General features: G+C 39.5%; 1 protein-coding gene across 11 annotated transcripts in view; it reads left to right on the top strand.

Moving 5' to 3' along the window:
* DNM3 (dynamin 3) overlaps nt 1-22,084 on the top strand; it is a 377,759-nt gene that overhangs the window by 249,480 nt on the left and 106,195 nt on the right. For all 11 annotated transcript variants that reach the window (XM_036342917.1, XM_036342912.1, XM_036342907.1 and 8 more), the window contains one exon: nt 7,668-7,777. In XM_036342917.1, the coding sequence (XP_036198810.1) occupies nt 7,668-7,777 (110 nt within the window). The remainder of the gene's footprint in view (nt 1-7,667; nt 7,778-22,084) is intronic.

The following is a 22,084-nucleotide window of genomic DNA, read 5'->3' as shown; positions in this document are numbered from 1 at the left end:
TGGATATTAGATATACCTAAAATATAGGTCAGTATATACTAAGTACAAAAACAAAAAGTAGTACTGCCCAAGAATGCCATCAGAATGGAGAAGAGAGCCCTCCAATGGGCTCTCGTGGCCAAGAAGGCTTCCTGGAGGAGGTGGAAATTGAACTGAACTCTGAAGAGAGAGAGGGAATCAGGAAAAGATGGGGTTTCTAACTGGGTATTGGCAGGTGCGACTATCTTTCTCTTACCCCCTTGGAGATATGGCAGTGTGTTCTCCATTGAAGGATTGGTAAGAGTGCGGGGGGCGGGGGGGGGGGGCAGCCCTGAAGCCACTGTCGTGTAGACCATGGCATTTTCTTGGACTACTAAAGCAGCCCATCAAAGTTTCTTCAGTGCCCAACAGAAAAATCTAAAGAAGTGCCATTTACTAGCAGCCTGCTGGCTCCCAGATGCTGCTCACTACTCAAAGTGTAATTCTGATTAAAGCAGGGAATTAGAGCCCAAATAAGATGGGTAGTTTATATTATGAGTTTCATACTTGAACATCTCTATAGTTATAACTTCTTAATAGTAATAAACACCAGATTTTAGTTTTCAACAGTATGTAGAGCTAGTATTCTGGTGTTCTCAATATTTTTATAGCTTCTCTTTTTACTTTGATATTTTGATTATTTTGTAAGTCAGTCATCATCTTTAAGTTCTTAAACCAGGCAAAGCAGAATGTGAGCCCATGAGGGGACTCAGTCTTTTGTTCATTCCACACGTGTTTGTTGAATGTCAGCTATGCCACCACACTAGGAAGGAAACAGTTGCTTTCCTCCACGGTTGGTGATTTGATGGAAGTAAGGACCTAGAGAGTAGCAGAGGAGCAAGATTGATAAATGATGAACAACAACAAAGGTAATCCTATCTAATAAAGAGGGAATATGCAAATTGATTGTCACACCATCACAAAGATGGCGGCGCCCACAGCGGAAGCGGGGTTTCCGTAACACAAGATGGCTGCACCCACAGTGGAGGCTGAGTTCCCTTAACAAGCCTTAAGGAGCAACCAGCAGGGACCTGAGGCTGCACCCCCCTGCCCGGTGGGGCTTGACAGGAGACCTCGGGCAGCGCCCCCTGCCCTGGCACCAGGCCGGGGATCTCAGGCCACATCCCCCTCCCAGTGGGGCTTGAAGGGGGACTTCAGGCTGCGCTGCCCGCCCTGGCGCCAGGCTGAGGGACCTCAGGCCATGCCCCCTTCCCCAGTGCCAGGCCAGGGGACCTAAGGGTGTGCTGAGAGCCCTGAGGCTGTGCCCCTTGCCTGGAAAGGCTTGACAAGGGTGGGGCCGGCCGGGTCTGGGTCTTGCCCAATGGGAGTGGGACCAGCTGGGTCTAGGTCTTGCGCAATTTTGATGTGCCGCAGGTGGGCAGGGACTTGACTCTAGGTCACGCATGCACCCCAGACTCTGATAGGAGGAAGATTTTCATATACATTTTACTAATTTTCTTTCATCTCTGACACTTCTATTATAGAGAAAGGGTAAATAGCAATATTAAAATATTTCCTCTAATTAATCCCCTTTTAATGTGCATGAATTTTGTGCACCAGGTCACTAGTAATGTAATAATTTATCTCTCCATTGGGAGTTTACCTTGTAGTTGGAAAGGCAGAGTATCCACACACTTAGGTGAATCATCTGCACACTTAGAAAATAAAAGGCAAGTACAAAATAACAAACCAAGTATACAGTGCAGTGCTGTCAGGATCAGACTGGAGTGGCATCATAGATATACTAGTAGTAGCAGAGGCCTGAGTGGGTGCCTGGCCATGGCAGGGCCTTGAGGCTCCAAAGGCCTGCATACTAGGGCAAGTTTTTGATGGACCCATCAAAGTGCCCAATCAGGTAGGCAGGGCATGGCAGGGATACTTTGAATTGGAAGGATTTGCTAAATTGCATTCACGGTTCTAAGAAACCTGTTTGCTCAGAAGTCACAGGGAGCCAGATGGCATATAAGCATCTTATACAGGGTAGTGGTTGGTTTTGTATGTGTGTGTGTGTGTGCGTGTGTGTGTGTGTGTTGGCATAGAATTTTTATTTGATTCTATGGCCATTCCATAATTCCTATCTCCTTTCACCTTGACTCCTCTGCCTTTTATCACTCACTTCCACATCAGACTACATTCTCACACATTAGATGCATCCTATTTTGGCCTCTCCAATTTCTCCTCTTTCTTCTAACTCTTGCCAAGTTACTGCAAGGAAAGAACCCTCTCTCTTTGAACAAATAACCCCCATCTTCCTGGATGCCTCCTATAGAAGTGCTGCTGGCATCCATCTTCTTTTGAGGAAAGGAGAAGTACTACGTTTAAAAGTGAAGAGAAGAATGTTGACTCAGTGATATCAGCTTCAGAAGCTTTTGAAAATACGCAGAATTTCATATCAGAATCCTCAGTAAGAAATCATTTCTCACAATATGGAGGACCCTCAAAAATGTAGAAATAGAACTACCATAGGATCCAGTGATTCCACTTCTAGGGGTACAGTCCCTTCCCTTATATGTGGCTTTACTTTTTGCGGCTTCAGTTACCTGAGGTCAGCTGTGATCCAAAAATACTAAACGGAAAATTACAGAAATAACCAATTCCTAGGTTTTAAATTGCATGCTGTTCTGAGCAGTGTGATGAAATCTCGCACCATCTACCTCCATCCCTCCTGGACGTGAATCATCCCTTGTCCAGTGTCTCCACGCTGTGCATGCTCCTGCCCGTTAGTCCCGAGTAGCCACCTTAAGCGATGAGATTGACTGTCGCAGTTATCCTGTGTTTGTGTTCAAGTCACCCATATGGTAATGCCTGATGTGGCGTCACAAGGCCCACATTATTCACCTCACCATGTCATGTTGGCATTTTACTATCTTGCATCATCACAAGAAGAAGGGTGAGTACAGTACAACAAGGTATTTTGAGAAAGAGAGAGAGACTGCATTCACATAACTTCTGTTACTGTGTATGGTTAAAATTGTTTTATTTTATTCTTTTTAAACTTTTTCTGTGCTGAAATTTATAAACTAAACTTTATCATAGCTGTGTTATAGAAAAAAAAAACATAGTATGTATAGGGTTCAGCGTCATCTGTGGTTTTAGGCGTCCACTGGGGGTCTTATGCCCCATGGATAAGGGGGAGCTACTATATATCCAAAGGTGGCGAAAACACTACTTTGAAAAGGTACCTGCATCCCCATGTGTGCAGCAGCATTATTTACAATAGCCAATACATGGAAGCAGCCTAAGTATTCACTGATGGATGAATAGTTAAAGGAGTTGTGATATTGTTATATATGCAATTGGGCTATTATTATTCAGCCATAAAAACTATTTGCAATAACATGGATGGACCTTGAGTGTATTATGCTAAGTGAAATAAGTCAGACAGAGAAAGATAAACACTGTGTGAGCTCACTACATGTGGAATCTTAAAACTAAAACAAAACTAAGCTCAATAGAGAAAGAGATCAGACTTGTGGTTACCAGAGGCAGGGGATAGGAGGAGGGGAATTGAGGAAGCTGGTCAAAAGGTACAAACTTCCAGTTATAAGATAAATAAATCCTGGTGATGTTATGTACAGCATGGTGACTGTAGCTAACTGGTGTATGACATATGGGAAAGTTGTTAAGAGAGTAACTCCTGAGTTCTCATCACAAGGAGATGTTTTTCTTTTCTTCTTTCTTTTCTTTTTATTGTATCTATATGAGAAGATGAATGTTAGCTAAACCTACTGTGGTAACGATTTCACAATATATATAAATCAAACCATTATGCTATATGCCTTGAACTTGTACAAGGATGTATAGCAATTATTTCTTAATAAAACAGAAAAAATAATTTTAAAAAAATCTTTCTCTGGAATTTTACAAGAGCTTCCTCCAAAATGTGTGTTCAAGATAAAATGTTTAAAATATTTTATTTCTTACTAGAGGCCTGGTGCTCGAATTTGGGGGTGGGGCTGGCCAGGGGGAGGGGCCCTGACTGTTGCCGGGCCAGCCCCAACCCCTGGTCAAATTCTCGGTCAAACTCCCAGTCCAGGGGACAATTTGCATATTACCCTTTTATTATATAGGATTTATTTACAAAGATTGTGAAAACTCTTCTTTTAAATTTTTTCTTTGCTGATGCATCCTACTTGAACAATAGAATTGACTGAACATTCTGTGTGCCAAATGAACAACCTTTATACAAAGTGTTTAATGTAATACATTTATAAGATGAAGGTGTCTTGTAAAGTATAATTCAAAATGAGTAGAATGAAAAATACCTTTTGTATGAATTGAAAGGGTAGAGATGGAGGAGTGACAAACTTGGGAAAACTTTTGCACTGAAGGTAGAACTTGAGGTAGATGCTAAATAATAGATGGGTGTGGTAGAAGTTACAAGGGTATTTCAAGTTGGGAACAGACTCTTGGCAAAGGTGCATTTGGCTGAAATGGACGCTTCTTATGGAAAACTAAAGGAGATATTGACAAACCAGAGTGGGACCAAATTATAGGTGTTTTCCAATGTCATATTAAGGAGTTTTGTGGATTTTCTTCCATAAATAATGGAGAGTTATGAAAGTTTTGAAAGACTATAATGAGTTTGATAGAGTAGTTCTAGAAATTGCTCTCTGTGGTGACATGAGAGGAATTTGAAGGCAAGTAGACCATTTATAATCAAGTGTATGAGATGCCAGGGACCTAGGTTAATGTCATGGGAATGTCAAACAAGGGAGCTGAGACAAATGCTTCAGATGCAGTGCTGTAGTCTTGATGTAGTAAAGGAGGTGAAGGAAGACAGTATGTCAGGAAGGATAGTGAGGTTTCAGATTGGGTGACTGGGAGGATGAGAAATACGCCAGATGGCAGAAACAGGGAGGTCAGAAGAGAAAAATTGTTTGGATGGATGAGGGGAAGGAAAGCAATGGTAAGTACAATGGGGTTCAAGTTAATGTGAGACACACATGTCATTTAAAATTTTCTAGCAGCCTCATTCAAGATAGTAAAAGTGAACAGATGAGTTATGTTGAGTAATACTTTACCCCAACATATTAAAAATACCATTTCAACAGATCTATAATAATAAAAGTGTAATATGCTAATTAGGCTGGACAGCCGAACGACCTTCCAGATGTTCTTCCGGACAAAGCCGGGGCTGCGAGGGCTGAGCCCCTTTCATGAATTTCATGCATTAGGCCTCTAGTAATCAGTATAAAAGCATTAATGAGATGGTTGACATTGTTTTTCTCATACTGAGTCTTTGAAGCCTGGTGTGTATTTAACATCGAGAGCATATCCCAATGTAGCCACAGTTCAAGTGCTCGGTAATCACCTGTGGCTGGTGGCTACCACATTGGACAGTGTGCTATTAGACAGTTTAATAAATGGTGCTAAGGCTCACTGTATTGGAAATTATAATTTCTGCTTATCCTTTATCACTTCTATTCCTTTTGTTTATTTTAGCTTTTTCATATTAAAAATGTTCTTTTAGCCAAATATCATTTTTCCTCAAAGCACTAAGAATTTTAGAAATATTCTTGACATACCATTTCATTTCTCTCTCATTTAATTCTCCCTTTGACTAACAACTTTAATTAAATAAATCAGTCTGAGTCTCTTTGTTCTTCGTTTGTCAATCTTAAAACTCTTGATTATGAAAGAATTGGGCAATACATCTTCAAAACCCTTGGATAAATGACATTTCGTTTGGAAATGAAACTACAATACATTTTTCATGTTCCCCTGTTTGCCTGTGTGTGTATTTCTCCAGTGTTGAATGTCTGACATCAACTTGCTGGATTTTTGGTCGTTGCTATATGCTAAAGAATGAAGTTCAAAGGGAACTTCCTTCTATAGAAAACACGCCAAGGACATTGTGTTCCATCTTCACAATGAAATGCAGATTTCCATTAAAAGGCAAATCCATCATTTCAAAAGGTTGACTAGGATGGTATATTAAAAAAATCCAGCTGCTTAAATTGAGGGCATTGAAAAACAGCTTAAAATATTTCCCTGGGTCTCAAGCATTTTCATTTATTTATGGGTTTAATAGATTTTCACTTAGTCTATGATCTTGCCGTGATCTTGTTTGTGTTTCAAACACATCACTCGACTATGATACTTCACTTATTTAAATGATGTATGTTGCTGTTTAGAATATCTTTGAATTTGCTAATATAGTATTAATTGCACAAGAAATATTGACACCTTCTCACAGTACTTTGCTTTTTTCATGCTTGTTCCTAGGCTTCCTTCGCTCCCATTTAGTTTCTTGGATATTTTTGTGGGTTTTAAAAATCTTCTTTGCGGACGTTGTCTGCCAGCACAGCATTGTGTTCTGCCATCAACTTCCTTCAGCTGCTTCAGTCCCCTCGTTCTCTCTCCCCCACCACTTGAATGTGCTCTGCCAACTGTTTTCTGAGCAACTTAGGAGTAAGAAGTGACAGAGAGAGTGTTGCTCCCAATGACTCTCTGTGGGTGTGCAGACAACATGATCCCCACCCACTGGCCTGGGAGCACAGATGAGCTCTGCTCTCCACTGCTGAGCCAGCCAAAAGTCCTCAAGGACGTGCTGTAGGGGCCGAAGGAACAGCCAAAAAAAAAAAAAAAAAAAGGCTTATGTCAGACATGTCTCTACAGTGCATGTATTCTCCACAGGAAATACATTAATAGTTGTTTATTAAAAGTCATGGCTAAGTCTCCATGCTCCCCTCTTCCAGAGGCTAGTCCTGTTTTTTGTCAGGACCAGCACCCAGAGCTAGGGCCTGGGACCATAGAGGGACTACTGTTGAACAAGGACACGGCTCAAATGCCCCAGGAATACATCCTGACTAGGTTTCCTAGATTGAGTGTTTGGCTCTCCTATTATCCTTGGCTGTTAAGCTTTTGTACATATAACATTGCCCCTGGGCCAGACCCTGAAAGTAAATGTTTCTAATAATTCTTTGCCACCCAGTATGTTTTTACTAAGATCCATTTGGTGTCATTTGCAGACCTCCCCTCACCAGTATCCATTTTCTTCCTAAAGAATTGTTCATTTTGAAAAAGAACCTGTTCTAGTTAATATCAGCCCACTTTTAATGTTTTGTTGTTGTGTTTTTCTCTCTCTCAAAGAGCTCAACAATTAAATGGCATCATTTTCTTTTTCTGGGCCCCCATTTGTTCTAGACTTAAATGAAGGAAGTATGGCTGTGCTTCAGCATAGTTTATGGGGGCATTTCATTCTGGGGTCCTTGTGCTTCCAAGCCCCTGCCAGCACTGGCTATCAAAACTGCTTAGACTGCAAATAAAATATGAAATGAAATCCATCTGGCATTTCTCATTGAATTAGGACCAGAACATTTTTGTTAAATATTAACAGATGGCTAAATTCTTAATATCAAGCTAACATTTGAAAACATCTAAGGGGACCCACATGAGGAAGAAAGGATAGAGGACCATGTGTTTTCTCCATCGCTGAGCCCTTCCTTCCTCTAGCCTTTCCTCCAACCATGTGTTGAGAATCATTGGAGACGCCTATCTCATATAACTTCTCTTCTTTGGTACCTGGTATCAAAATAGTGTGTGATGGTATCAAAATATTGTAATCAAATGTTGGTCAGCTCAGGTGAAATGTCACCATTGACATGCTTCAAGATCTTTTATTAAAGTGCTCTCTCTCTCAATAGGAAAAAGAAAAGAAGTATATGCTTCCCTTGGACAACCTGAAAGTTAGAGACGTGGAAAAAAGCTTTATGTCCAGCAAGCACATCTTTGCAATCTTTAACACAGAACAAAGGTAAGAAAATGGAGCAGCTCTGTCTTCAGATTTCCCTCCCCCCGAATTTCTACATGACCCAGAGATCATATTTGCAATAGTTCCTTTGGCTCCACCTTGAAACTTGTTAACTCATCCATTTTGCCTTCATTTATTTTGTAGTTTATAGCTTCTGCCATAGGTTATGGATTCTAAAGATGAAAAATTAGAGTAAGAAGGATCTTCACATATTAGTTTATTCCCTGCTTTGCCAGGAGCCACCCCCATCACACTGCTTCCATTCTTAAACTGCATTTTATTACTTTAAAGTCTTCCTTGCCCTGAATTTATTGTTTACTTACAAATTACTCAGCCATAATTTTAATGATATCTGTCTGGCATGAATGGGTACCACTTAAGACCTTTTCCTATATATTATGACTAGATTCTTGCATTGGTGAATAAAATTATCCAGATAACATGAAGATAAATATATCATACTTTACAGTTTTTCCAAACACGTCTAGGTTCATTGCCTGTTTTTTGTAACAATTGCCCATGAGGTTAAAAGATAGAGTAGTGTGGTTACCATTTTATAAATTAGAAAATGTAGCTCAGAGAGGTTAACTGACTTGCTTAAGATCACAAATTAGAGCATTGGAAAGCTTAAATCTGAATCTTACTTGTCTAAGTGTCTTTCTTCCTCCCTCCCTCCCTCCCTCCCTCCCTCCCTCCCTCCCTCCCTCCCTCCCTCCCTCTCTCTCTCTCTCTCTCTCTCTCTCTCTCTCTCTCTCTCTCTCTCTTTCTTTCTTTCTTTCTTTCTTTCTTTCTTTCTTTCTTTCTTGCCACTCACCTACAAAAGCAAAACTTAATTTAGGGCTGATTATCCTGGAGTCCATGGTTGTTCACTGAAAGAAATTAAGTGGTAAAGTTAAATAAACAAATGGAGAGGTAACGGTTACAACTAGGCAAGGAGAACATGGGAGATCTTTTCCAAATGGAAATGCTATAGGAAAAAGCTAATTAATTTCTATGTCTTAGTTATTAAGAGACAGAGTCATCAGCTGTGGGGTCTAATTTTAACTCATCTTTCCAGGCCTTTTATCTTTAGTTAGCAATGAATGAAGCTCCTTGATTAGGTTCAGTGACTGGCCCAGGGTCAATCACACAGTGAATCAAAATAGCAAAAGAAGCCTTTTTCCTACATTCCCAGTCAGTTGCTCAGAGTGACTCATACAAAAATACTTATAAAAACCACAAGAGCAAGGCACTTAAAGAATCAAGGGGACAGCAAATTAGATATAATTCCCCTATCAAATACTGAGATGGAATTGTTTTTTAAAAAGACTTAGAATTCTTTGAAAAAAAAATAAAACACAAAACATTAGTAATAGAAAGAATAAAAAGGTTTCCTGGAGAGAGCAGTAGCATGTCTTCATACCAGGACTGTGCTCAGTGACTTGAACACCTTCCTCACAGCAGTGGGGAAGTGGGTGGTCCTAAAAGAATCATCAGAGGGGTGCTCAGCTTTCTGGCCTGGATGCAGAATGGGAAGTGTGACTACCACATAGGAGTAAACTACAGTCGGGTCCTTGGTCAACCTGGGAAGTTTAGGTTCTAAAAGGGCTTGGTTCTTGGCCGGTGTTGCTCAGTGGGATCACAGGTTTGATCTCCAATCAAGGGCATGTACCTGGGTTGCAGGTTTGATCCTCAGCCTGTCAGCAATTGCGGAAGATGTGTCTCTCTCACATTGATGTCCTCCCCACCCCCTTTCCACCCTTCCCTTTCTCCCCATCCATTCTCTCTAAAAATCAATGGAAAAAATATCCTCAGGTGAGGATTAACAACAACAAATACTGATAATATAGCTGTCTAAAAATAAAAGGGCTGGATACAAAGTAAAAAAAAATCAGCATTTTTTTTAGATGAACTACAACTGTGTATTTTAAAGAGAACAAAAGACACCAAAATAAGAAAACTCTATAAACTTCTAAAAATATAGGTATTCTAGAATACTAATTCTCAGCAAGCATTGAACTCTTCAGCTACTTCTCAGAAACCTCAGAGTACAAGGATGTCCCATATACAGGCACTTTAACCAATGTCTCTTTCTCTGAAATTGTGATTAGTTTTCAATTAATTTTGTACTGGTGAGGACCTCTAGTAAGTACAATATCGAATACAATGGGTGATCCTTGTCTTATTTATATTTTAAGGAGAATTATTTCATTACTAGAGGCCTGGTGCATGAAATTTCTACACGGGTGGAGTCCCTAGGCCTGGCCGATTGGGCCTTCCCTCCCCCAGCTGCCAGCTGCCTGCCAACCCTTCCTTCGTTCTGTGTCACCCCCTAGTGATCAGCGCACGTCATAGCGAGCAGTTGAACTCCTGGTGGGTCAAACTCCTGAGGGGACAATTTGCATATTAGCCTTTTATTATATAGGATTCTATAGTTAGGTACTTTCTGATAAGGAACCTGATATCAGGTAAAGGAAATCCCTGTGTTTCTGGTTGCTACATTGTTTCTGTTTTAATCATGGCTGGGTGGTGAATTTTATCAAGTTTTTTCCTGCCTCTACAGACAAGATTGAATGATTTTCTTCTTTAATCTATTCATGTGGTGAAATATATCTATAGACTAATGTTAAACCATCCTTGATCCTCTCCAGCTGTGAGCAAACTACGGCCCGTGGGCCGGATCCGGCCCGTTTGAAATGAATAAAACTAAAAAAAAAAAGACCGTACCCTTTTATGTAATGATGTTTACTTTGAATTTATATTAGTTCACACAAACACTCCATGCTTTTGTTCCGGCCCTCCGGTGCAGTTTAAGAACCCATTGTGGCCCTCGAGTCAAAAAGTTTGCCCACCCCTGTCCTAGAGTAAAACCTAGTTAAGTCATGCTATATTATTATTTATTACGCATTCCTGGCTTAAGTTTGCCAACATTTTTATTTAGATTTTTACATCTATGTTCATAAGTAAGATTGGCCCATCAATGTACTTTTCCCTTCCTGGTCTTCATATCAAGGTTCTGTTAGCTTCATTATTGCAGTGAGAATAAGAACTATCGTTCTTTGAAGCATTTTATATAAAATAAAGATTAACCATTAATTGTTGTTTGGTAGAACTCATCAAGTACTGGTGGACACTTTTGTTAAGTAGACTTTTAACTAGTGATTTAGTGTATTTAGTAATTATAGATTTGTTCAGATTCCCACTTTTTCCATGTGTAAGTTTGGACAAACTATGTTTTTTTCCTTAGGAAATTGTTCATTCTGTTCATTTACAGAATTCTCTTCATACACATATTAGTATCAAGTATTTCTTAATGTTCTGTTTTTTCAAATCTCTGCCTTATCTTAAGTTTGTTCGCTTTTTATTTCTAATTGTAAGCCTTATCTTTTTTAACATGAACACTGTTGTCAAAATTTTATCTATTTTTCAAAGAACCTGATTTTGACTTTTTGATCCTCTATTGTATATTTGTTTTTCATATTTCAATAACTTCTGCTTTCATCTTCAATATTTTCTTTCCTGTATTTTTTGTGTTTACTTTGTAGCCCTTTTTTCTAACTTAATTTAGATGTGTAACTCATTTCTTTTTATCCTTCCTTTTTCTTATATATGCATATAAATTTATAGAATTCACTCTAGGTAATTTTTAGATACTTATCATAAATTTTTACATATAACGTTTTTATTATTAACTTCTGTTTCCTTCATTCTTCTGTTTCCACAGTCTTCATTATGATTTCTTCTTTCAGTTGTTTAGACAACGTGTTTGACATTGTATAGTGCATAGGATTTTATTGTTTTGTTGATTTCTAACTTAATTGTACTGTGGTCAGAGAATGTAGTCTAATACATGGTCCTTTTCATAAATATTCTGTGTATGCTTGAGAAGAATGTGTTGATTTGGGAGGGAAGGGTTTCATAAGAGTCCATTAGATTATACTTGCTAATTGTGTTATTGTCTACAATTATTATCTTTTTTCATCTTGATTCATTTAAACACTCACCAAGTATATATTAGGCAGCTGTTATGTGCTAGGTATTGCTCTGTGTTCTTAAAAATACATCTGTGAATAAAACAGACAAAAAAGATGATACATTTTAGATTGCATTCTAGACAGTGAAGTTGACAGGGAGACAGACCAACACCATAAAGAATCTCACTTGCCTGACCAGTGAGGCTTAGTGGTTGAGTGTCAGCCTATGAACCAAGCGGTCACAGTTTGATTCCTGGTCAAGGCACGTGTCCTGGTTGCTGGCTCTATCCCCAGTAGGGGACGTGCAGAAGGCAGCCAGTCAATGATTCTCTGTCATCGATGTTTCTATCTCTCTCTCCCACTTTCTTCCTCACTGAAATCAATAAAAAATTTATAATAATAAAAGTGTAATATGCTAATTAAACTGGATGTCTTTCCGGACGACCTTCTAGATGAAGCCAGGGCTTCGAGGGAAGCCCGGGTCCCAGGTGCCTGCTGGCAGCCAGATGGAAGCTGGTGCCGGCAGCTGGGGGAAAGAAGGCCTATTCTTACAAGAGTTTCATGCATTGGGCCTCTAGTATATATATATTTAAAATCTCACTTTATTGGAGGGGTGTGAAAAATCTCACTTTATGATTGTGAGCTTGATTATTCTAAATAAGTCTGTCAATTTTTTCTTTATGTATTTTGAGATCAGTTACTTGAGTCTTATAAGTTTAGAATTGTTGTATCTTCCTGGTGACTTTCTTTTACTAATTTTGTGGCAACTGCTTTTATTTCTAAGAATGATCTTTACCTTAAAATTAATTTTGTCTGATCATAATGTAGTTGCACTACCTTTATTTTGGTTAATATTTGCTTGGTTTATTATTTTTACTTTCTTTCGACATCAGTCTTTCTGTATTTTTATTGTGTTTTTCCTATAGCACGTAGCTGGGTTTGTTTGTTTCTTTTATTTAATGTGAGAGCATTTTCTTTTAACTGGTGAGTTTAGCCCATTTATATTTATTATTATCATTACTGATTATTTGAATTTATTTGAACATCTTATTTTAGTCTTTTTCATTAACCTGCCTTTCCTATACTTATTTTTCCCCATCTTTCCTGACTTCTTTTCCTTTTACTTAGGTTGATTAATTTTTTCCATTTGCTTGGAAATTATATACTTTATTTTTAATCTTTTAGTATTCCTTTATTATTTTTTACTTGAAGTTTGAAGTTAGTCATTTTAGTTTTTTTTTAAATGACCTTAAAACACTTTAGCTCTACTAATCTCCCCTGATTTCCATATTATTGTTATCAATATTTGAGTCCCACCTCACATTTTTACTACTTTATTCCATATTATAATGGTTTACAGGGATAGTGGTTGTTTTGATTTATCAACTTGTTTGTCAGTTTCTTTGTTCCCAGTGTTTAATTTTGGTGCATTCCCCTTCACACTAAAGTACACCCTTTAGGAATCCCTTCAGTAGCTACTATTTAATTGTAACTTTAAGGTTGGTGTTTGTTTTCCTGAAAATGTTTTATTTTGTCCTCATTATTGAATAACACTTCAGTTGGATATTAAGTTACAGGACGATGGTTCTTCTATCTAATACTTTGAAGTCATTATTTCCCAACATTCTGGCTTCTGTTCTGTTTTTGAGAAGTTAGCTGACAGTTTAATTATTACTGCTTTTAATAGATCATCTGTTTTTCCTCACTGGTTGAATTTAAGAGCTTTTTTTGCCTTTAGTATACTGAAGTTTCAATACAGCGTGTGTTTTGTTTTATATTTCCTACTTGGGATTCATTGTGTTTCCTAAATCTGAGGAGACATAATTTTAATTGAGTCTGAAAAAAATCTATATCATTATCTCTTTAACTTTTATCTCGTCTCTGTTCTTTCTTGTTTCTCTGTCTAGAATTCCTATTAGACTTGTCCTCATCCATTTTATCCTGTTCTTCATATGTTTGACTCTCTATTTTGTACATATCTCCTTGTGCCTCATTTCAGGTCACATTTTTAGCTCTATCTTCCCGTTCACTAATACTCTCTTCACCTGTGGCTAGGCCAAAACAAATTTGCCTGTCATCTTTTTTTTGCCAGTGGACAAATTATTTTTTTTCTTTAAATATATTTTTTTTCTGAGGATATGGTCTTTGGAGAGTCCTGATTCTCACATAACCCTAAGATCTTGCTTTCTATTCTTTTGTAGCCACTAAGATCCAAGCCTTTTAGTTGCTAAAACTGACACCATACAGATGTATTTCTTATCTCTCTCTCTCTCTCTCTCTCTCTCTCTCTCTCTCTCTCTCTCTCTCTCTTAAGGATTTTTTTTCCCATTTCAGAGAGAACCTATTAAAATAATGTTTTTCAGCATTTTAGATGTCCTGTAGGAAAGTTTCTAAATTTTCCATTCTGTTATTTTCTTTGAAATGAAATGACTTCTCATTATGATTAGGTCGTTGAAACACAAGACAATGTTCCTGACTTCCCCTTAGAAATAAGGGTTGCGATCAGAGTGAACCTGAATGTCAGCCTGGTTTGTGTTTACAAACATAAGCATTTTATAAAGCAGTTAGAGGAAAACAGCTATTATTATCCTGTTTTCTAATTCTTCAATTCACAACTTTTTATTCTGTTAATAATTCCAATGTATTTATTAGATATTTCTGCATTAGCAGCCATGCATGTCAGTGTTAGTGCTCTAAATGAAATACAAGATGTGATCTTGCTTTGTATAACATTTGTAATCTCTAGTGAGTCTTATTCATTTTTTTTTTAAAATATATTTTATTGATTTTTCACAGAGAGGAAAGGAGAGAGATAGAGAGCCAGAAACATCGATGAGAGAGAAACATCGATCAGCCGCCTCCTGCACACCTCCCACTGGGGATGTGCCCGCAACCCAGGTACATGCCCTTGACCGGAATCGAACCTGGGACCTTTCAGTCCGCAGGCCGACGCTCTATCCACTGAGCCAAACCGGTTTTGGCACATTTTTTTTTTTTTTTTTTTACTGCTCTTAAGACAGAAAATGTAGGAAACCAATGAAGAGATTAAAAATGTGGACAAGATAGTCTAGTTGGAAGAATCTTATACCTGAAACAAGTGGGAAATAGAATCTGAGGTAACATTTAGCCAGATTATATGATAATGTATTCCACTCCAGTATTTTTAAGCTGTAGTAACAGACAGCATAGGGTTTAACCACGAGCAATAGTTAGCATTATAGAAGGTGACTCTCATTAGGCCTTCACGTGCATTGATGGAGAGAAAATAGAAATACCCCAAGGAGAGAATAATGTTAGTCAAAGCAAGAAGGTGGGGAGTGTTGCTTAATCTGTCTGATCTAATTTTAGATGAGAAGAAGCTAATTTTAAAAGCAAGATGAGCATTCTTTTTTTTTACATAAGGTTGAAACTGAACTTACCCCTGCAAGTTTAATAGTCTGTATAAAGGGAAAACCATGCATCTATCAAAGGCCTGTATACTTAGCATAATTCTATCAACTATACTTAATGATACCTTTTCACTGTTTACATTGATTCTGAGGTTATTTTCCAATTTTTTTTCTTTCTGCTGAGACAAGATCTTATAAGAACAGATGTGTTCCCTTCCCTTGCCTTTGGATCAGTGAGTGGTTCCCAACCTTTTTTTGTCCAGGCCCCACTTAATACCCCTCCCCCCCCCCCCGTGACATATAATTCTTACTATTTATTCATGTGGAGGAAGCCTAAAAGGCCATTAACTTGGTCTAAACAAGCTTCCAAAGAGCATGGCATCCATGAAAGAGAAAAATAAAAGAACAAAAGGACAGTTGAAGTACTGAGGAAGAAATAACTAAGAAATTGTTAAATAATAATAATATGACTAGCTGGTTTGGCTCAATGGATAGAGCATTGGCCTGCAGACTGAAGGGTCCCAGGTTCGATTCTGGCCAAGGGCACATGCCTGGATTGCAGGCTCGATCCCCAGTAGGGGGTGTGCGGGAGGCAGCCAATCAATGATTCGCTCATCATTGATGTTTCTATCTCTCTCTTCCTCTCCCTTCCTCTCTAAAATCAATAATATGAAGTGATATGAAAAAATAGCAAATAAAGTTTCAAAACATACAATAGAGAACTGAAATGCATAAACATGTCAATATTTATATACTGTATATGAGGCCCCTAGAACCATAAAAAATGCAAAAAAAATCACTGTTAATAAGTCATTCTTGAATTGCCCCCCTTAAAAATCAAATTGCCCCCCTGTGGGGCATGTGTCCCACGTTGGGAACCACTGCTTTAGATGAATTTTTCCTTTGTTAATGTAGAAGAGTTTTTGTGTTTCTATTGCTTTGTATTCTTCATCCCTGTCTTCTATTGTGGTGTTTTAGAACGACTTATTTATAGTTATTTAGCAGACCCATGTGGAATGCATTGCTTGGGGTAAGATTGCCCATGTGACTATCAGGGCCGGCACCAATACTAATATAAAGTGTCGTGGCTTTGTAGGGCTTTCTGGGACCTTAGCGATCATGTCATCTGTCCTCCTCACCTCACAGGTTAAGGAGTTGGCACCTTTCCCAGTTAAATGCCTTCCCGTGTCACAAAAGAAGTTAGTGGCAGAGCCAGAACTGGAACCCAGGGCTGGCGTCTCCTGACCCAGAGCTCTAACCATTGATATTGACTATGGAGCAGGAACCCCACCTAATATTGTACTTGGGATTATTCCTAAAAGAGTAGCATTGAAGAGATTTTTTAAGGCCTCTTATGTAGTATTCCAGTTTGCTGTTAGGTCTTACAGTTTTCTTTGGAAGGCTTTTCGTCTCATTTGCAAAGCCTGACGTGGAAAGGGAACTGACCAATAACCCTGCTACAGTTCCTGAAAAACCATATTGCCATTTGCTGCCGTGGCACAGCATTATTCCCAAGCGCTTGTTCAGTTGCTATTTCAACTTTCCACTATAAAGTTTGGAACAGTACTCTGCGGTCCCCAATCATCAGGTGTGTGGGAATTGATACTTTTAACATCCCTCTTTAAAAAGCCTTCAGTGACCTGGTGAATTAATAGGATCTTTATGTGTCTGGTGACCAGATTTTTGAGCCCTTCTAAACAGTATTTGAGCACTGAGATTTTTTTTATAAATGGAAGGAATTGTTACTAGTTGCAGTGACTCCAGTGCTTGAGGGAAGTGAGTTTCACACCTGGTGTGATTTAGCCCACAAAGCTCCAGGTAAGAGTAGATATCTGGGGAGGCCGAGAAGTTACAATACCTTGTTCTCACATCCATTGCATCGCCAAATCGTTTGGAAAATCTAAGTGAAAAGTTCCTCAAGCCCTTCGTGGCAGACTCTAAACCAAAGACTGAAATGTTCCCCCAGGTTTTTGTTCCATTTGATTTTGTTGGAAACCCCACGTTTTCCCCGGTCAAAGCATGTCTGGATAATAGCTCCACTGTGCTGGTCTTTGCTCTCCCAGGCAGGCCTTCGCTTTTAAGGTCAGGCTAAGGCCCATTTGGTCCAAGGTATGCCAGCTCTGGCAGCCAGCAGAGATCCGAGTCTGCCTCGGGGTGTTGTAGGCCGCCACGTGGTATTTTCTGAGCACCCCTTGGGGTCGTCTAGCTCTGTTTTCTTTTAAAATGAGGCATTCTTTCTTTGATGCTGCTCTGTAGCTTCAATTCAGGATATGGTTTGTCAACATTACCAAATGTTTCAATTTACCTCCCCCCCCCCTTTTTTTTTTTACAGAGAGGGGTTTTAGGATGTCCCACTACTCCACTTGTCCCCAGCACATTGCTGACACTCAATAAATGTCAAATAATGCCGCCCTGTAGCTAGTGTGCACTCGTAGACATTCTGAAAAGAATGGCTCTTTATGCTCATTGTTGTGTGGCATATTTTTCCACTTGTTAGCTGGGAAGGAATTGGAGTCAGGTTTTCCACTTATATACCTTTATGGCTGTTTCTATATTAAGACATGCTTGGAGTTGAAGTTGTTTGGGAAGGTGCTTGATTAAACAAATATGCTGGGCAGTAGGTGCCATGCAGAGACCTGCCTGAAAGGTCCTATGTCATTAGGATGTGCGGGGGTGTCAAATCGATACTAAAAGGGAAGCAGTTTCTCTTCCGTGAGTAGGGATGGCAGAGGCTCACCTTGATGGGAAATTCAGTAGAGTAAAAACATGTAGAGTTTTGTACCAGGAAATGGTACAAAAAGTTTTCTGTAAGGAATACAATGCAATTAATCTCGTGTTTAGAACAGAAACAAGACACCTGGAACGTGTTACCCTGCTGTTGTCAGGAGAATGTTGAAGACATGCCTTCTTGCCTCATAGATTACTGCGTGAGAACTGTTTTTCTTCCGAGTCCTCGGACTCAGTAAGAATTTTCTTGGTCAGATGAAGATTAAGTTTGTAACCAGTCTTCCATGCCAAGCTGAGTAATGAAATGTGTGTCATCCTTCATCTTCTCATGGGCCATCTTTCCATGTAGCGGCGTTTACAGTGCCCTCTAGCTCAGAATACCCGTGGAGGGGAAAAGGTCGGTTTGAGAGTAAAAACTCTTTATTGCTCTCAATGGACTTATCTATTCATTGTATTCTTTCTGTAACTTCAGGGGTGATATAAGGGTTTGGTTCCCCCATTCTTTATTCCCAGTATATATATATAAACCTTCTAGCTGGGAGACCAAGTGCAATCTGATGCATTGTCCTGAGGAGTCCATACGTCAACTGATATTAGTCAGGTGTCAGCCATATTGCTCTGAGAAACACACGATGCATCCAAGCAACAATACCTGGACTTCTTTCTAGTTTTAACACAATGATAAATAAATTAATTTAAAATGTAACCATGTGATCAATACTTGTCTCTACTGCTAAACTGCTTTCCATGAGGAGGAGGCTATGTCTGTCTGCTTTATAAAATTTAAATATATATATATATATATATATCTTTTTATTGATTTCAGAGAGGAAGGGAGAGAGATAGAAACATCAATGATGAGAAAGAATCATTGATCAGTTGCCTCCTGCATGCCCCCCTACTGGGAATTGAGCCTGCAACCTGGGCATGTGCCCTGCTTGGGAAATGAACTGTGACCTCCTGGTTCATAGGTCAACACTCTACCACTGAGCCATAACTGGCCAGACTCTGCTGGAACTCAAGTTCACGTGGGTCAGAGATTTGAGGATTTGCACAGTTATTGGTGGTGAGCTCCAAATAGGACAGTGATGTTGATTTCCCTCTATAAACCTAAAGGGGTATATCCTGTGCTTTCCCTGTCCAGGAGTTGGATCGGAATACATGCTTATCAAGTCAGTAAAAGGGAGCCTTATGTTTTGAAAGCTGTTATATCCCAATCTTTGAATTAGAGAACTCTGTCTTTTGTGTCCACTCTTTTCCTTTGTTGTGGTCTCTCACTGCAAAGACATTTGTCATCATATGGACCCCATCCTGTGTCTTACAGTAGTTTACCAATTCTCCCTGCTGCATATTTTCTCTTTATGAGTGTCTGTCTGGTTGTGAAATAGCATCCTTAGGAAATCCTAGGTACACCAGAGAGGAGGGACCTGGAGAGAGGTGGATTGGAGGACCAAAATCATCTGCCCAGTTGATTTTTTGACTCACCAACCTCACCAAGACAGGAATTAAATATGATCTGGTAATATTTTTATGAACTAAGTCTGTGACAATTGATTTCACGGCTAAGATAAATTCTCATGGAAGCCAGCGCAGTTTGCTAGGGTATGAAATGCCTGTGGCTTGAAGCAATCAATTTAAATTCTTCTCTTACTGGTTTTCATGTTAAAATCTGAAATGAAATAGGCGTATGATGTCCTACTTGGATGACACTTTCTGCCTTTTCTGAGGGAATAAAATAGCAAGTTGGTGCTTTTCAGCTTTTTCAAATGTCATTAAGAGGCTTTGGAGAAATTCTTCACGCTTGAAACACCTGTGTAAAATCCGTATGCATTTTCTGGGGGAATTAGGCATTGTGCTCCCTTGCGCATTTCAAACGGTTTGATAGAATAGACTCAGCAGCTTAGATCTGTTCCTCTCTTCCCAAGGATTTAAACTAGACTCGTATCTTAAACCATGAGTAGTGCCAGCAGGGATTTGGATCAGTGTTTAAGGCACCACCCGTGTTCAGGAGGTTTCTGTCCAAGGGCTGTCTTGATGAATGAGCCTGACACGACTGTGTGAAGTTCAGGGACAAAATGAAACTATGTCCTTCACAGCAAGTTTACTTTTCTTCTAGGATTTCAGAACAAAAACATTGCCCGCCCCCCACCTACTTCCCAGAACAACTATTTGCTGATGGGTACTCCCCTCCCCCAAGGCCTCCTTCAGACAAACACTGTGGCTTGGGACAGAAGTGTGCCTCCATTTGGGGACCACAGAATGGCCCCAACTGTGTTCAGTGACGGTTGGAGAGCAATCTCTAGTTGCAGACATATTCCAGAAAAAATAGATGCTCAATTCTAAGATGCAGTCTTTAAAAGAGATGTGACAAAAGTTAAGTTGCAGGAGAAGATCTGACAGGTCATGGAAAGAGACTGGGCCAACTGGGCCAATATCTTTGAGCATGTAATTGTTTGTAAATAAGACTCTGTAGCTAGTTTTTGTTTAAAAAATGAACTTTTACTTTTGAAAATGAAGGAAGAATGAGATTCAGGCCTTTATTTAAAAGACTGAGTTTGCCATTTGTGTATGGCAAGACTAGAATTAAAGGGAGCTGTGTGCCATGCTTCAGACAGTGTACTGGGGATTTGGGGATGTCACAGCACACCCAAGCCGAAGCCAGCAGGCAGATAGGCCACCTGTGGGGAATGCTCTTCAAAAACGAACAAGCAGGGATATGAACGTTTCTCTAGCTGGGTCTACCTGAAGGAAATTTTGAAACACCTTACATTTCTCTGACAGTCTTAGAAGCCTCCCAAGAACAAAAGTAAAGAAAAGGAAGGGCATGTTTTACTGACTATTGGAAACATTAGGTTTGTAGAGATGTCCTATTCAGTATTGTAAAACAATCTGCAAATTGAAGAAAAAATTTTACACCAAATAGGAAAATAAACAGACAAAGTTCAAAGAGGGTTATTATTCAAATCTGTTGCTGTTTCAGTGCAGTTACAATGAGCAATGGATCCGTGGCTGCCTCTGCAGACACAGTGTTCCCATTGTTACCAGCGCCACGGTATCCTGTTCTGATTTATCAGACACCTTGCCTAGACATTCTTGAGTTAGAAAAAGAACGCTTTGAATCAAAGCAACATGTGGATATGCAAAGCTACACAAAGATCACTGAGCTCCCCTGAATACCCTGAATAGTGCCCTCCAGCACATAAGCCTGCCTTTTTGCAATATCAACTTATAGTTCAGGAGTTTCTGTGACCTACTGTTGCATGTACAATATATTTTTATTTTCCCTCACTTGATTTACTGTGAAGCCAACTTACCTGTAAAGAATGTCCTTAGTGACTACCTACTGCAAGAATGTATTGTGAAGGAATTAATTATACATCTTGAATATAAATTATATGATTCTACTTCAATCTGCCTCACTGAGAGGGACACTAAAATTAGATCTATTTTCAGGCAAGTGTCATTAATTTTAGTGAACACACACAGCCTTGGTACAGGGAACAACATGGCACACGCCTTAGTTACTGTTAGTCACACCGCCTCGAACTTTGAGCAGATGCATGCTTTCCTAAAGAAAACATTTGCAGAGCCTGACTAAGCGACCTTTTCTCTCCTTTTTCTAATGTTGGGCCTGCCTATGTTTCTTTCTTACAATCTGAGGGAAATACTGTTCTATAAAGGGATAGTTTCAGTAAAAGAAATTGCAGAGAATGATTTGGACTGTCCCCAGCTCAGGGTGTGCCTTAGCCTCACCTCCCTCCATACACGGAAATCTCTTCCAGGCCAGAGCACATGTGCTGGGCCATGCCATGCTTCTAGATATCAGCCCGAACGTGTTTCAATGCTCTAGAGCAGTGGTTGGCATACTGCGGCTCACGAGCCACATGCGGCTCTTTGGCCCCTTGAGTGTGGCTCTTCCACAAAATACTGACTTCTGCGCATGGGCCACAAAGTTTCAATCGCACTGTACATGTGCGTCCGCACGTGGTATTTTGTGGAAGAGACACACTCAAAAAACCAAAGAGCCGCATGTGGCTCGCAAGCCGCAGTTTGCAACCACGGCATGAGTTCGCTTTAGAAAACAGATCAATGCTCGCCACTTGGTTACTCTGTCAGTGCACTAAGGTAAAATATTTGTTTTGATGACTACATTGTGAATTTTAAAATAAATGGGCCATCTGAGATCTGTACTAATGGCTCTCAAGTCTTTGGTCTGAGACCCCTTTCCACTCTTAAAAATT

The sequence above is a fragment of the Myotis myotis genome, unplaced genomic scaffold, assembly GCF_014108235.1.
Source record: "Myotis myotis isolate mMyoMyo1 unplaced genomic scaffold, mMyoMyo1.p scaffold_m19_p_18, whole genome shotgun sequence".
NCBI lineage: Eukaryota > Metazoa > Chordata > Mammalia > Chiroptera > Vespertilionidae > Myotis > Myotis myotis.
This window is presented reverse-complemented; position numbering and strand designations above follow the sequence as displayed.